This window comes from Stegastes partitus, unplaced genomic scaffold, assembly GCF_000690725.1.
Source record: "Stegastes partitus isolate 25-593 unplaced genomic scaffold, Stegastes_partitus-1.0.2 Scaffold261, whole genome shotgun sequence".
Classification (NCBI taxonomy): domain Eukaryota; kingdom Metazoa; phylum Chordata; class Actinopteri; family Pomacentridae; genus Stegastes; species Stegastes partitus.
The window spans coordinates 15,063-29,231 of NW_007577992.1; the positions used below are offsets into that span (position 1 = coordinate 15,063).

Genomic DNA, 14,169 nt, shown 5'->3' on the forward strand with positions numbered 1-14,169 from the left:
CCTGCAACACAAACACTCAAAACCTGCTTTCATACAAAATCAATGTTCTATTAGTCCCTCCCTGTATTGCCTTGGCCCAATCTCATCGATCCCCCTCTGAAGAGCTCTGCAGCCCATGTATGACAGATTATGGTCAAATGATCTGATGGCTTAGGCTACTCTGCCAGCCAAGTCAGTTGCCTTTATGATTTCAAAGTAATAGCTTGGTATCAGATGAGCAAATACTCTAAATGCTGAAAACGGAGGCACAAGCGTTATTGGAAAACCTATCAACCTCACATAAACATACCACTCAGTAGGTTTGGCTCACAGACAAGTTCACTGCTTGCACTCAGTGCTGACAATGATTAAGAGGATGAAAGATAAGCAGGAAATGTTTGACATTAGGTCCAAACTTTATTCCATACATTTTAAACCATGAATGTTCATTTTCATTTTTTTGCACGCCTAAAACTCTACTTGTTTTGTATACAAGAGTCTAAGAAAAACAACTGCACAACACCACAAGGTTGACAGAGAAAGTCCATTTGCCGTCCACTAAATAGTGTCCTTCTTTTCTGTCTGGGGCTGGTCCAGTTTATGACTTGGAAGTCTTTCAATAATTCCATCATTATTTCATTGGTAAATATAAACACGTGTTAATCCAAGTTTCTCTCAGTATCACCAGTATTGTCTGCTCCCTCCAGGTGATTTCTTCGTTAGGGTGCTGTGTGCTGCTTTGCATAGATTGCAGATGATCCATCTAGGCCTCCTTACAACACCCTCCCTTCATACTTCCCATCCATTGGCCAGGCTTGTCTGTTAGCACGATATTCAACAGGCAAGTGATTCCCCATGTTTCATTTAATTTTGTTTTTCTAGAAATGGTTAAAAAGCCTAATAAATTTACATGGTAATCTTGCAGCGAAGGAATATCAACAAGTTATTTACATCAGTATTCTTTACAGAGACTGAACAAAGACCTCATAATATATATTTATCTGCATATCTCAAAGGCAAAACAAATGAACAAAACAAATCGGTAATGTAGCATTGTACATTGTCATTGTTGAGGATATCCTGGTACCATGAGGTTAAATTACTGAAGGTTGAAACCAAAATCCAGTCTTTACAGTGGGTCATAAGGGATATGTCTCACAATCAACTGGGATAAATATTGTAAAAGGTGTGACTAATGCACAAAATACATAAAATTCATAGAAATGATATCTATACATGGAACAAGGATAGGAAATGTACAAACTCGTTTCAGGACCTTTCTTTTCGCACAAAGCTGAAAAAAGGTATTGGATTAATATATTAATAATTATCAAATATTTAAGTCGGAAATAAACATACACATATTTGTGTTCTCTTTACCGACATTATTCAACCTCCAGTCCACTAAAAATAAAGTCATGGCATGTGCTTAATCAGCCTTACACACCTTTACTTTGTACAATCATACCCTTTCCCTTAGGGAGTTTTGCTCCTCTCTGGTGAAGAGCAGTGCATTTTGTTCACAACATTTCAAATTACGGGGGTGTGGGAGTTGGGCCTATGAGTGCGCCCAGTAAGACTTTGTGCACTTTTCCAAGAAGCTACCGAGCCTCTACCTCTTTGGGGTTGCGAGATGGGGAGTAGTCCCGAGGGTCCTGGGTGGTGAGGGGGGTAGTCCTCCGGGGCGAGGCTGGCCTGGCACTGCCGGCTGGCACAAGGGGCGGGGGCGCACTCAGTGCTGCAGTAGGGGGTGTTCTGTTCAGAGGGCCATTATGGCCTGTGGAGGGGCTGAGTCTAGGGTAGGGCATGCCGCCTAGGTGGGGCATGAAGGGGGGCATGTGGGGTAGATGGCCCTCCATGGGGGACTGGTGCAGCTGATGGAGGCGCGCTCTGTCCAGCTCCTCCCTCAGGTGGAGGCGCTCTCGCTCCTCTGCCTGCTGTCGCATCCTCTCATGCTCCCTGCGCACCTCCAACAGGTGCTCGTGGTGGGAGTAGTCGTGGGCCTCCCTCTCGCGGTAGGCTCGCTCCTGTTCGTACACACTGGGGAATCGGTGTCCTTGCTCGGCCCTGAGCTGGAAGTCCATGCGTCGTTGTAGGTCCAGACTGCGGTAGGCCTCTCTAAGAGGGTCCCAAGGGAAGGCTGTGTGGGGCAGGCGCTCTCTGCCTGCCAGTGGGCTGACTCCCATGAAGGGGGCCATACGAGCCCGGTCTAGCACATTGAGGCTGCCCATCTGGGGCATGGCACTCATGGAAAGTGGCAAGGAGTGTGCCATGGGGACACCATGCAGGCCTGGTGCTGGGATGTCACTACCACGGGGCGAGGGTAGAGGGGGCTGCTGGGACAACGGTGGGTGGTGGTGGTGCGGGTTTACCGGTTGGCTGATGGGGGCGGGAAGCGACTGGGACGGTGGTTGGGGAGCTGGCTCCGAACTCACCACCATGACCTCCTGCTCCTCCTTCCTCTCCTCCTTTATCTTCATGTCGTTTTTCACCTTGTGGAGGAGCTCTGCAGATGGGGGCTCTTTCCTCTCACTATCCTTCAGTGTAGATGGAGGCCCACTGGCCATCTTCAAGGCCTGCTCGCTGATCACGGCCTTGGAGTATGGAGAAGGAGAACGTTGAACAGGTTTGATGGAGTCTTCAGAGGATCTCCTTTCCAGCATCTCCTTGCCTGGTGAGCGACTCTCCTTCACCTTTACATCAGCAAGCGTGGAAGACTCTCTGTGGCGCTCTAGCAGCTCCTTCTCCGCCTCGCGGACTCGATCTACGCTGCCGCTGTGATGCCGACCTGAATCACTGGAGTTCTGGCTGTTTGAGCGAATCAAGCTGCTGATCTGGTAGCTGACTGGTGCTGAGGCTGGAGATGAACGGTTGGAGTGACGGTTGCGCTCCACAGAATCCCTGCAATGACACAATATTACAGCTTCGTTAGTGCCTCGGTAGACGGTGTTTGGTTATGATTTACATTGGTTAAAGTTCCATTATAAATCCCTTTAAAAAAAAATACAAGTTACCAAGCTCTTTTCTTCGTCTGATGTTTACTGCTTTTAAATTTGACAGTAACCCCTACGCTCTGCTAGAATACCATCCGCAGAGATTCATCCAATTAATTCTTGACAAATAGCTTCTCTCAAAGCTGCTTGTTGCCTGTTTGATTTGTGTCTGTTTCCTTGTTGGATACATGAATTAAATTTATTTTAGTTTCCATGGATACTACTAATGACTAACTGGAAAAATGTCACATTTTTTTCTTCTTTTCTGTGATTTGGGTGACTCAAGTGTTTTTGTTGTGCCCGAATGTAAGTTGATCATCTTGTATATATGCTAATGTAAGCTGGAAAGGGGATCATTATTTTGGACATTTTTTTAGAGTTGTTATCAAATATTTGAGTACTTATGTGGACGTTTTTCTTTTTTTCATGTGTATGCAAATATGCACAATTTATATCCTTTTGGGTTATCTGGAAGACACTGAAAGCTATCATTCTCCAAATACCGCTCAAAAAATGAATAAAAAACAGAAGTCCTTTCGCCCCAACTCACCTGTCTTTATCCTTCTCCTCTTTGCCGATAGACGAGTCTCTTTTCTCTCTTTCCCTCTCCCGTTCTCTCTCTCTTTCCCGTTCTCTCTCCCGCTCTCTCTCATGGCTGTTGGCCGAGCTGCTTCTCTCAGCGTCTGCGGTTTTGGGCCACTGTGGCGGGGTGGGGAAAGACGGCGGGGTGCGCCGAAGTCTGTTCCAGGTGTCGTGGTGGGGGCTGCCAAATGTGGGCAGTCCTCCTGGCCCCTCCTTGCTGCCAAACACACTGTTGGACCCTGCAGGAAAGAAGGAGACACGCATGGGACCCACTGTAAGTTAATTGGGCACAAAACCTTCTTGAGGACACATAAGATGAGAAAGACTCAACAACAAAAGCTGCTTTTGTCTTTGTCTCTGGAGGTTCTCTCACTGAAGCTGTTTGAAAGAGTTAGAGGTTAATGGCTCCCCCCACCAGAGGAAAAAAAAACTCTACTCATTTGCTTTTAGACTAAAGGGCTTCTTCCCCCTCCCTCCCTTTTTCTGCACCGGATGAACAGGGGAGACTCACTTGCCCTCTGGAGTTGAGGGCTGTGAAAAGCCAGGGGAGACCTTAGCATTCCACGGCATGTCTATTCCAATCACATCCATTTTCACAACAGGGTGACCGATTTGGCACACAAAAATAGGAGGGATGAAGAGAAAGAGAGAAAGGCACAGAGAGGAGGATGCAGAGGGAAAAGAGAAAGGCCTCCATGGTGGTGCAGAAGGGGCTTGTCAAATAATTAATAGATGAATTGCCACCAAACAGCAGACCTGAGAGTGCCTGTTGGCAGCGGCACAGCCAGATTAAAGCCAGGCTGCTGGGGACATGGTTGGTAGATGAAGTGGAGGCAGGGAGGAGGTTTGCTGTGGTGTGTTGTACTGCCTTGTTGGGCCTCCCTGGGCTAAGGCTGTTTTGACACAGAAACTAGAGCTAAGTGTCTTGATTTTTTTTTCCTCCCCTCCTGGCTCTCCCTGTGGTCTAACGCTGTCCTGCTCTGTTCTGTTACTGGCCACAGGGGCCAGATTGAAGGGGGGAGCGGTGGAGGAGAGGGGGCCAGCGCTTACCAAGCGAGGGGTTGCCTAATCCTCCGAAGGCACTGCTTGAAAGGTTGCCGAGGCCGCCAAAGGAACTGGAGCGACTGAAAGGATCTGCAAAATGCCAAACAGGGATTAGCAAAAGGGGGGGCTGGCTAGCGGTGCTCACCCCCAACACCAACCCGTTCCACTCGGCTTTTCTCTTACAAGCGAGCTGTGGTTTTTTTTTTAGCGCTGCCACCCGAGCTCTCTGCCTGGTAAGCCTGCAGTAGCCAGGTCGCCTGGATGCTGGATTCACTGCCACTAACTGGAGTGGAGTGCCTCTGACCCTGCTGGGGCTAGCGGAACAACACTGTTTGATTGGGGAAATTAGTTTTGAGTTCCTGGAGCTGAGCTGAAAATGGACTGTGGTAGGACAGGGGAATTAGGAGCTGTAAAAATTAGCTGAGACAGAGCACAGTGACTTAACTGGAGAATCAATGCCTGATGGACTCCACTGTCGCAGCCTCCAAATTTACAGGAATAACACAAAAGTCAATGAACAACATTCGTCAAGTGATAATTTGCAGTCCCATTTTAAATCAGGGATAATTCATCGGCAAGTTAATAACAGATTAGGGTTCAAGGATTTGTAGTGGTGGGGCTTCCTAATATATCAGAAAAGACAACAATTGAGAAATCTCCTCTGCCTCACACATGAATTCACTGGATGGGAACATTTTGTGGACTAAATCTCCCTCCTACCATGTATTCATAAGCAGTAAATGGATCGGTTCAAGGATTTAGTCCATGAAATCAACTTGCCACTCAAAACAGTGTTTCCGAGAGAATAGTGGAAAATAAATGAAAAATAAAACGCAAACAATTAAATGCACAAATCAGTCTAACACCATGAAGTACCCTCCATTATTCATCCTTTGCAAGCTGAGAGAAAATAGTGTCATATACGCTGCTGCAGTGCGTTTAGTTTGCCCAAACAAATGAGGGTTGACAAATAGGTCTGGAGGTTGGAAACTACGTCCTTTTTTATTAACCCCAGACAGAGTTATTTAAAACTGAGTTATGAATCACACTGGCTGATTACAGGACGGCTACACACTCTATTACCGTAAACTAAGAGTTTGCTCAAGAAGTGCTGCAGCTGGCTGTGGCAAAATGGATTCTGTATTAACCTTGAAGTGAACCCCGAGATCAAAAACTAGAAATATCTACGATTCAAATTACACCCTGGTGGCTTGTAATGTGTTTGAAACATGAGTGCAAAAGAGAGAGAGAGAGAGAGAGAGTGAGTGAGTGACAGATACATGGGCAGAAAGAGGAGACAAATGTATAAAAAATTGTAAACTTGGGGTTACTTACACTTACCTGCCAAATGGCTAGGAGGCAGGAAGCCGCTGGGGTGGGGGGCGGGGCCGTATGGAGAGGGCGCTGGGTGTCCAGAGCCTATCAGAGCAGACAAATGATGAAATGGTGTCATTATTATACAATCAGACAGCAAGAAACTCTCTAAGGAACGATACAAAGACAAAAAAAAAAACCCAAAACAAATCCTCTACTAAAAACAGTCGGAATTCCGACCCCTGAAATTACTTCACTTAAAATAATTTAAAATGTAAATGTAAATATGTTCTTGCTGCAGCACTATAAACTGGCTGAATATGCATGTCGGCTGGATAAGATAAGAGATAGCTGAGTAATGCCATTGATATTTTGCTTTATTGCAGCTGTTTGTGCACGAACCTATAGCAGCTTAGTGAGGTCAGCTCTCGAATGTGCAACAAGCTCGCCTCTTTCACAAAACGCTGCTACCATCACCCATATTCCATGAATTGTTAATGAAAGAACCAATTACAGGAGTGCCTCCAACACACCACTGCATAATTACCAGTCAAAGGCCGTTCTCCTCTCTGTTGCCCTCCAACGCAGGGCAAATCAGTCAATTACCTAACCGAGAGTCATGCATATTCATAGACATATCTGACTCCCTTTACTGGCAAAACATTTGCTACGAAAGCACTATAATTAAGTGAACATTACATGAGAGGGGGGGAAATGGTGCCATTTCATTACAGTGTTTTTTTGACATGCGGTTATACATGCTGATTTGCATAAAGTTAAAAACGGCGTTGAAAGGCTTTTGAGAATGGGATAATTTGAGTGTTTTAAATGGTTTTTCTTTGTGTGGAAGTTGCATGCATGTGCTGGATGCTGGGAGACCTGACTGACCTGTGGAGGAGAAGAGAGGTCGGGCCAGGTCATGAGGGTAAGGGAACCCCGGGAAGACTCCTGGCGCTGGGGGCCGACTGAAGAGGTCCAGCTTCCCATTCATGTCGAGTTTGTGAGGGTCCACCTGCATTTGCTACAGTTGAGACAGGCAGAGACGAAGAAAATTAGGTTGGTAGGCAACATTTCCAACAGCAGAGTGAGTGGGATTTATCCTCAGCTACACTGGGTGAGAGATCACAGAAGGACAGAGAATCAACAATGGCTTCGTGTCTCCAATTCTGCCCAGCTGTGTTATAACAAATATATGTAAGCTGATTAGGGATGCTAAATCCTTGGTAACGGGGGTTCAGAGCCCGAGAAGAACTGACAGCACAGGGCTAGTGGCATTAGCAGAGGATCTCCATGGCAAGGCCACGTCATCCTCTGTCAGTGAGAGGAGTATTTCCACACAAGCATTTTGAGTCTGTTTTCACATGTTGCATTTTGGTACATGCTATAAATGTGGTTTATGATCGGCCTCTTCTCTTGTGGAGATGTAGGCTGTCATGCAAATAGCCTTTACCTATGCTTACAAAGTACAGCCATGTTACTATATGTTTGAGAGTGTGTGTTACTTGGAAGACAGAAGACATGTTTCCTTTAGGGCCCTCTGTTTTTTGTAATCTGCTTTTTCCTACAGACATGCTCTTTCTTAATCCTGTAACGCAATTATTTTACAGGTAAAGATCCAACTATGACATGATCAGCCCTACTGTGTATCCAGTAAAGTGAGCTATTTGTGTCATTATTCCATAACCAATGTAGTGTATCTGATTTTACATGACAGCAAGATCCCTGCAAGACGTCATTATCCATCTCACGCACCTTCATTTTCTGCTGGTGGTGGTAGATCTGCCATGCGATCTGGACATGCACTGCGCACCACTTGCCAGGTTTCTAAAAATTTAGAGAGAAACTGAGGTTAGCCTGCTGGCTTTGATATGGGGAGCTAAAAATGGAATTTGGCATTGAGATTTTTCTGGCCAAACTACAAAGTGGGAACTCGTCAGAATTTTCAACCAGGCAACGGATTAAGAAAATCTAACCCTGACTTTAACCCAATACAGACCTCAAAGCTAAATGAAAATGCAGCCAAAACCCTGCATTTGCTTGATGGTGAAGAATTTGCAGTTTTAGACTTTGTGGCCTGGCCAGAGAGATGAAGCATTTAACAAAAAACGGATGAGGTGTGTACTTACCCTAACAGATGTCCTGAATGGATCTGTTATCTGTATGGACAAATGGATAATTATTATCATCATGACAGAGACACATAGCCAGAATGTAAACACGCGTGGCCTCTTTTTATATGCACTTTGGATACCCATGTCCACAGAGATTAATAAACAGAAATGCCTATTTTTGAAAAGATATTAATGCAAAGACGTGCATTCACTTCAATCTGACACACATATGTGCAGCATGTGTGCGGCAGACAGGCGGGGATGCTGTCAGCCTGATGCTTACCCGTGGATCCTTCTGTAGGAGTGTGTGAGGTACTGCTCCAGGACGCGTTGCTACGTCGATGGGATTAGATGCCTGACGGAGAGAGAGAGACAAAGAGAACGAGAAACATGGTGATCAGCCAGATCTATACCGGTTTAAACATGTATATAACATCTATATAGAGTAAGAAAGAAACTGACCCTGTTAGATTTTGTATGGAAAAAAATGACCTCATAGGAATTCTCAAATGGGGTCCTGAGGCATCCTCAAGAGTCTTCTTTTGAGAGGCTTTTTAATGGCATCTTTCTTTCTAATTTGTTTTTCAAATACCCCACTTAGAATAAGAATGACTATTGCAGTAGCAGTTTTCACCTATGTCCTCCACATACAAAATTCTGTCAAGAGACTAAATCTTATGCCTCACTGTTTTAGATGGATGCATTTCTAAAAAAAATTGTTCTAAACCCACTAAAAGATCCTCGTAATGCCTGCATCAGTTGCACTACATCTCACTAATCATCAACTACTGACACTATATAACTGATGCAGATAAAACTGCAGCGATGCTGCAGGCACACAGCCACGCCAGAGTTACACATCTCTGATCTTCTCATCTCTTTTTAAGTCTTTGGAGCGCAAGCAACTAGATCAGCCTTATTAGTCAATCCCACATCAGGGATTGGAAGATTCTGCAGGGTGACCTGGGTTGCCAGCCCCCACAAACTAACATACATCCCGAGCCCTCCACCCCCATCCCCAAGCTTATTTCCAAGAATACTTAGCAGGGGCTTTGGATGCATAAGAGTGTTCCTTGAACCATCTGGAGGGGCCTTCGACAAAAGGGCCCCTCCATGACGGAGCCCACTGGGAATAGGGCCAGCGGATTTAGGCCAGCTTTGATTGGTGGCTTACTCCAGGTCACAGCCCCTGAGCATCTGCCAGACAGACTCCCACCCTCCCACCCCATCACATCCCCTGCATCTTCTCTCCTCCGTTCTCCTGAACAGACACACATCGCGCTCTTATCTTTGGCATGGCCTGTCATGACTCGGTTCAGCATGCAGCCCTGACTCTGGTGCAGGCCCAGTCGAGTCTGATAGGGTATTATAATGGCTTTAATGAGATGTGCTGGTTTTCTGACCCAAGACAGACAGCACAAGGAGTTTTCTGTGGTAAATATCTAATGTACTGTGGTGGTTAACTGCAATAACGTGACCACCTTTTGTACTTGTCTTCTATTCTACAGATATTTCTTTTCTCAATGCTGATCCTGAACATTTTCTTTTTAAAGAAAAAAGTCCCAACCAAAAACTGCAGCATTGTGCTTTTCACCTGAATTATTGGGTTTTTGTGTTTCATGTAGTTTGTTCAATATTCCCTTAGCTATTTTAGTCAGTGCATATAGCCTTTCTGATACATCTCTTGGACTCTTTGTATATCATATACCAGTCGGTATTTTAGTTGTTTTCACTCTGGCAAACAGTGACTCTTCCATTTTATAAAGAAAAAAAAGTCAACATGAATCTTAAGCTATTGATATGTTTTTTGTGCACTACTTTAAACTTTTTGTTGCAATTGTTAACATTTTAGTGTGTTTTTTTTTTGTGTGTGTCCTTGCTTTCCTAAACTATCTGCCTCTCTGTTTGCTGGTAGAGGATAGGGATGTGGGTCTGACCTTGGGCTGGAAAGCTCCTTGCAGCGAGCTGAAGGGTCCTGAGTGTGGGAGCAGCGGGGGCATGCCTGGCATGGTAGGGGGATAGGAGGGGAAGAACTGGGGAGAGAAGAGGAGGATGGGAGACACAAAAAGACACAAAACAAAATCATACAGAGATACGTACAGGACTCAAGCATATGCACACACAAAGCCACGGCCACAATAAATGCTCTCATGGCAACATTCAAATATGTCAAATATTTGATTTGCCCAAATGCAAATAACACATTTAAATTAAAATGACAAACGAAACTCACGTTTGAATGTCTGATGAATGGATTGTCCAGTTTGGGGGTGTATTTGTCGAACTGGAAAAAGACAAGAAAGCAAAGAATTAGGAAACAAAAGCCCACAGAATAATCTGCTTAACCAAAATCCTCCATGTAAAAGCCTTCTTTAATAATAACGTCTCATTATTTTTACGTTACAAAAACAAAACACATGATGAACATCTGTAGCTGGTAATACGGCAGGGTTTGATCCAGAATAATAAGCCCCAGGGTAAAGCAGCTGGCTTGCACTGGTCATGGGTTTACTTAAACAGCATGGTCAGATAGGCAGTTAAATCGCTAACAATACGACCGCTTTAGCAGACTGCCAAGATGAAGACAGCCTGCATGATTTTCCAATTGAGCATACAGACATTGGGCGTGGAGGCCCAGCTTAGGAATCAGACCATTTTAAAACCAGACCAGTTGTTTCTATTCACTGGAAAATTTGCAGAAATGTGAATCTAATTGCTTTTGACTGCTATGACTTTTTTTTTTTTCATCTTAAAACAAGACCCGATAGTAAAGACAGAAAGGGATACATATAGCTTGCTTTCAGCGTTTGAAAACCAGACTTTAAAAGAGATTTAGTCAAAAAAGCAGTTCTGTGCATTAAATTGTGGAGAGAGTTTATAAAGTCTGTGTGAGCAGCCTGCCTTATATGATTGAAACTGAATAGAGTAGAAGGCATTTGCAACTGTTAGGAGCTAAACTAGGAAGGATCTTAATGAAACTGACACCGTCTTAACACGGTGAACAGATGAGAGGAAAGCTTTTGGGTGGCAGAACGTATGTGTATCAGAATAATTTCAACTGGAATTTGCCATATAAAAACTGTGCGGTTATGCTAAAAAATGTTTCCGATCATGCCCTGAACACATGTGAATCCAGTCAGTAAGTCGAGAAGGAGAGGAGGTAGAGAGACAGAGAGAGAGAACAGAGAATGTTGCTCTGCGTATGAATGGGGACTTTGTGCGTCTGTTCGCAAGCCAATACTGCTTCTCTATTTTGAAAACGGCTAATTACAAGTGACAGTAACTTATTCCTATTCCGCAAGTACACAAACCATTTGCAGGTACTTTTTGCGAGTGTTTTCACAAAGGCCTCTTGGCAGGCGCAGATGTTTTGGGTTTACATAAAAATGGGGGAAAATGAATGGGTATGAATCAGATTTTCTGTGTGCGCGCGTGCTGCGACACGGGTGGTGGTTGAGGGCGGGGGTCTGGCTGAGCCGCCGGCAGAGATGCAGGGGGTTAGGGTCAGGGGGCCCTCTGGTGAGGCAGGGACGGCTCACATCTGCACACAAAATGGCAGCAGCGGCAGCGATGGTGTCGGCGGCCCTGTTTGTGGGCGATAATGGGCCCAAATCAAAGACAGACAGCCTATTGAGAGGAAACGCCGAGCCAGCTTCCGAGCTCATTAAACAGCTCCTCTGCATTTCTGAAGGCGCGGCCTGTTTAATGTCTGACACTGGAAAAGGGATTTTGGCCGCTTTACGGCCTTGTAAAAAAAGAGGGAGGAAAAAAAAAAAAAAGAAACAAATTCTTGCTTTTATAATTTATGGTGGCTGTCACAGTTTTATAGTAAACAGCTTTGGTTAATTAAAGCTTAATATTTCATCTTATAACAATTAAGGATGTTCCTTGTCTAAAGACATGACTGGGGCAAGGGGGCGGGCATTCAGTGCTGCCATTTGGCAAGCCAGCTGCTTGAGGGCGTAAAACAATAAACAAATATAGAGCCTTCATAATTTCATTAATTACAGCCATTAGCCAAGGGCTGTTACATAGTTGAAATGACATAGGGCGTCCAGAGAGCAGGAGAAAATAAAAGTGAGAGAGAGAGAGATAGAGAGAGAGAGAGAGAGAGAGAGAGAGAGAGAGAGAGAGAGAGGGACACGATGCACAACTGGGAAATACTCGGGTCTGCCTTTTCACGACAAAACAGTAAAAACAACCACAACATCATCATTACTCCTGCTTCTCTAAGCAAGCACCAAAGAGAAGAAAAACAGCATTGTTACTGAGGGGAAGGAGGGAGGGGAAAAGGCATAAGATAAGTAACAAAGAAGAACAAAAAAAACAAAAAAACACAACGGCAGAGGACATTAATGTCAGTCTGAAATCCCACTGAAACAACACAACAAGAGATGTGTGTGTGTGTGTGTGTGTGTGTATGTACATCATGGGCTAAAATAATGCCAGAATTAGTGAGATGGGGAAAATCGCCTCTTTCATCTTCAAAGAGAGGACTGTGTTCTGTATATAATTCCTACCATGTCAGGAATGAACAGCAGACCAGATAAACCATCTAAACGGTCTCTATACTTATCTGAGACTATGCCATAAATACCAGAGCTTTGATTTCTACTGTACAGGATGGGGATAATCTTGGAGCGGGGCCTTAATGGGACCGCAGGCTCTTAATCAGAGGTCATGACATGATGGATTAGATCTATTAGTCTAATGCCAAAAAGCTACAAATGGGGACCCGTCTGAATCGACTGTCAGAGATTGCTGTGCGTTTGAAATGATGGATGAATAGTCATAACCTTTTTTCCTCTGTGCTAATCTGAGAGCTGTTGAACCCCCCCACCAGCCCTTCCCTCCAGACTTGATGGCAGTCAAAGCACGGAAGCAATTAGAAACATTATCAAAACAGTTTTGCAGTGATGTCATCCACCCCCTTTATCCGCAATGAAGTCATTTGATCGACTGCAAAGCAGTGAATTTGTCATTGGAAAGTATGTTCGCTGTGGGCTGTGCACTCAAACACACACACGCACATATACGTGGCAAAAAACTTGCACGCATAAATATAAATACATATATATGCGTGCAAGAATGCATTTCCAAACACACACACACACACGGAGATCTGTTTGACGGCGCCTTTGTTGCTCTTTGTGAACAGGCAAATGAAAACATTTAAAACCATTTGAAACACATCCATATGCAAACAATTGAAAAGCCTGCCTTCAGGCAATTCCCCTTTTTGATCATCAGCAAACACTGAGCAGCAAAATCCATGTGAAAGTTAAGACAGTGGTGAATAATTTAAAAGAAATTTGGTAATCGGCCTGTTGGCAGACGTGCCATGACTCAGAAAATGGCCTCTATGACAAAAAAGATCTAACACTGTGGATGTATAGTTCTATATAATGCTACTATGGATGCTGCTCAGCTTGAATGTACACATGTGCTTGGTCGAATATGACTGATCTGAGAAAAAAACTAGCATGTGTCTGGACAAACTGGCAGACATGCCAGTGTCTGTGTAACAGTAGGTGGCAGCCAGTGAGCTGAATAAACTCTGCATTTGGCCTTATTAAAGTGAGCAGATGTGATGCTCCCAGCTTGTTGTCAGCAGGACAGTATGCAGAAATCAAAGAGCAAAATTCAAAATGAATGTGTCATATTTTTTGAAAGGGAGGGGTTTCCTACAGCTACGGGACATGTTTGGTAAATTTGGGGGAAAAGAAAAAAAAAAGGGAGGAGTTGATTGAAGAGGAGATCGGGAGGGGTGACAGGTGAGTTGGTGGGAAGTTACGGGAGCTTGTATTTTTATTTTATTTTATTTTTTTACTTATCCTCACATTTCTGGCTTGGGTACGCACCATGGGGGGTGCGGTGGGCGGGGTGAGGATGGCGGCCGGGGGCAGACTGGCGGGGAAGGGCGTGAAGGTGTGCTGGTGGGTGTGTTGGTGCTGGTGCATGTGCTGGTGTTGGTGAAACTCGGCCCTCAGGAGTGACACAGGGGCCAGCGGCGAAGCGGACGGCCCCCGGCCCCGCTCTGAACTCTGAACCAGGAAGCGGTTGTTCAGCTCCTGCCTCAGGAGGTCATGCTCTGCAAGAAAGGAGAGCGAGGAAAACCAAAAACAAAAACAAAAAAAAAAAAAAAA

The 14,169-nt window shown here is 44.7% G+C and overlaps 1 protein-coding gene across 2 annotated transcripts in view; it reads right to left on the reverse strand.

Moving 5' to 3' along the window:
• Nucleotides 1-374: 374 nt before the first annotated feature.
• Nucleotides 375-14,169, reverse strand: part of fbrsl1 (fibrosin-like 1) — a 311,753-nt gene continuing 297,958 nt past the window's right edge. The window contains exons 10-20 of one of the 2 annotated variants that reach the window (XM_008282164.1): nt 13,864-14,114; nt 10,257-10,307; nt 9,961-10,056; nt 8,307-8,378; nt 8,039-8,068; nt 7,665-7,736; nt 6,801-6,933; nt 5,940-6,017; nt 4,605-4,688; nt 3,523-3,793; nt 375-2,880 (exon numbers count right to left, since the gene is read on the reverse strand). In XM_008282164.1, coding sequence (XP_008280386.1) covers nt 1,581-2,880; nt 3,523-3,793; nt 4,605-4,688; nt 5,940-6,017; nt 6,801-6,933; nt 7,665-7,736; nt 8,039-8,068; nt 8,307-8,378; nt 9,961-10,056; nt 10,257-10,307; nt 13,864-14,114 — 2,438 coding nt within the window. In that variant the 3' untranslated portion in view covers nt 375-1,580. Of the gene's footprint in view, nt 2,881-3,522; nt 3,794-4,604; nt 4,689-5,933; nt 6,018-6,800; nt 6,934-7,664; nt 7,737-8,038; nt 8,069-8,306; nt 8,379-9,960; nt 10,057-10,256; nt 10,308-13,863; nt 14,115-14,169 lie in introns of both variants that reach the window. The other variant, XM_008282163.1, reaches the window with a different exon arrangement.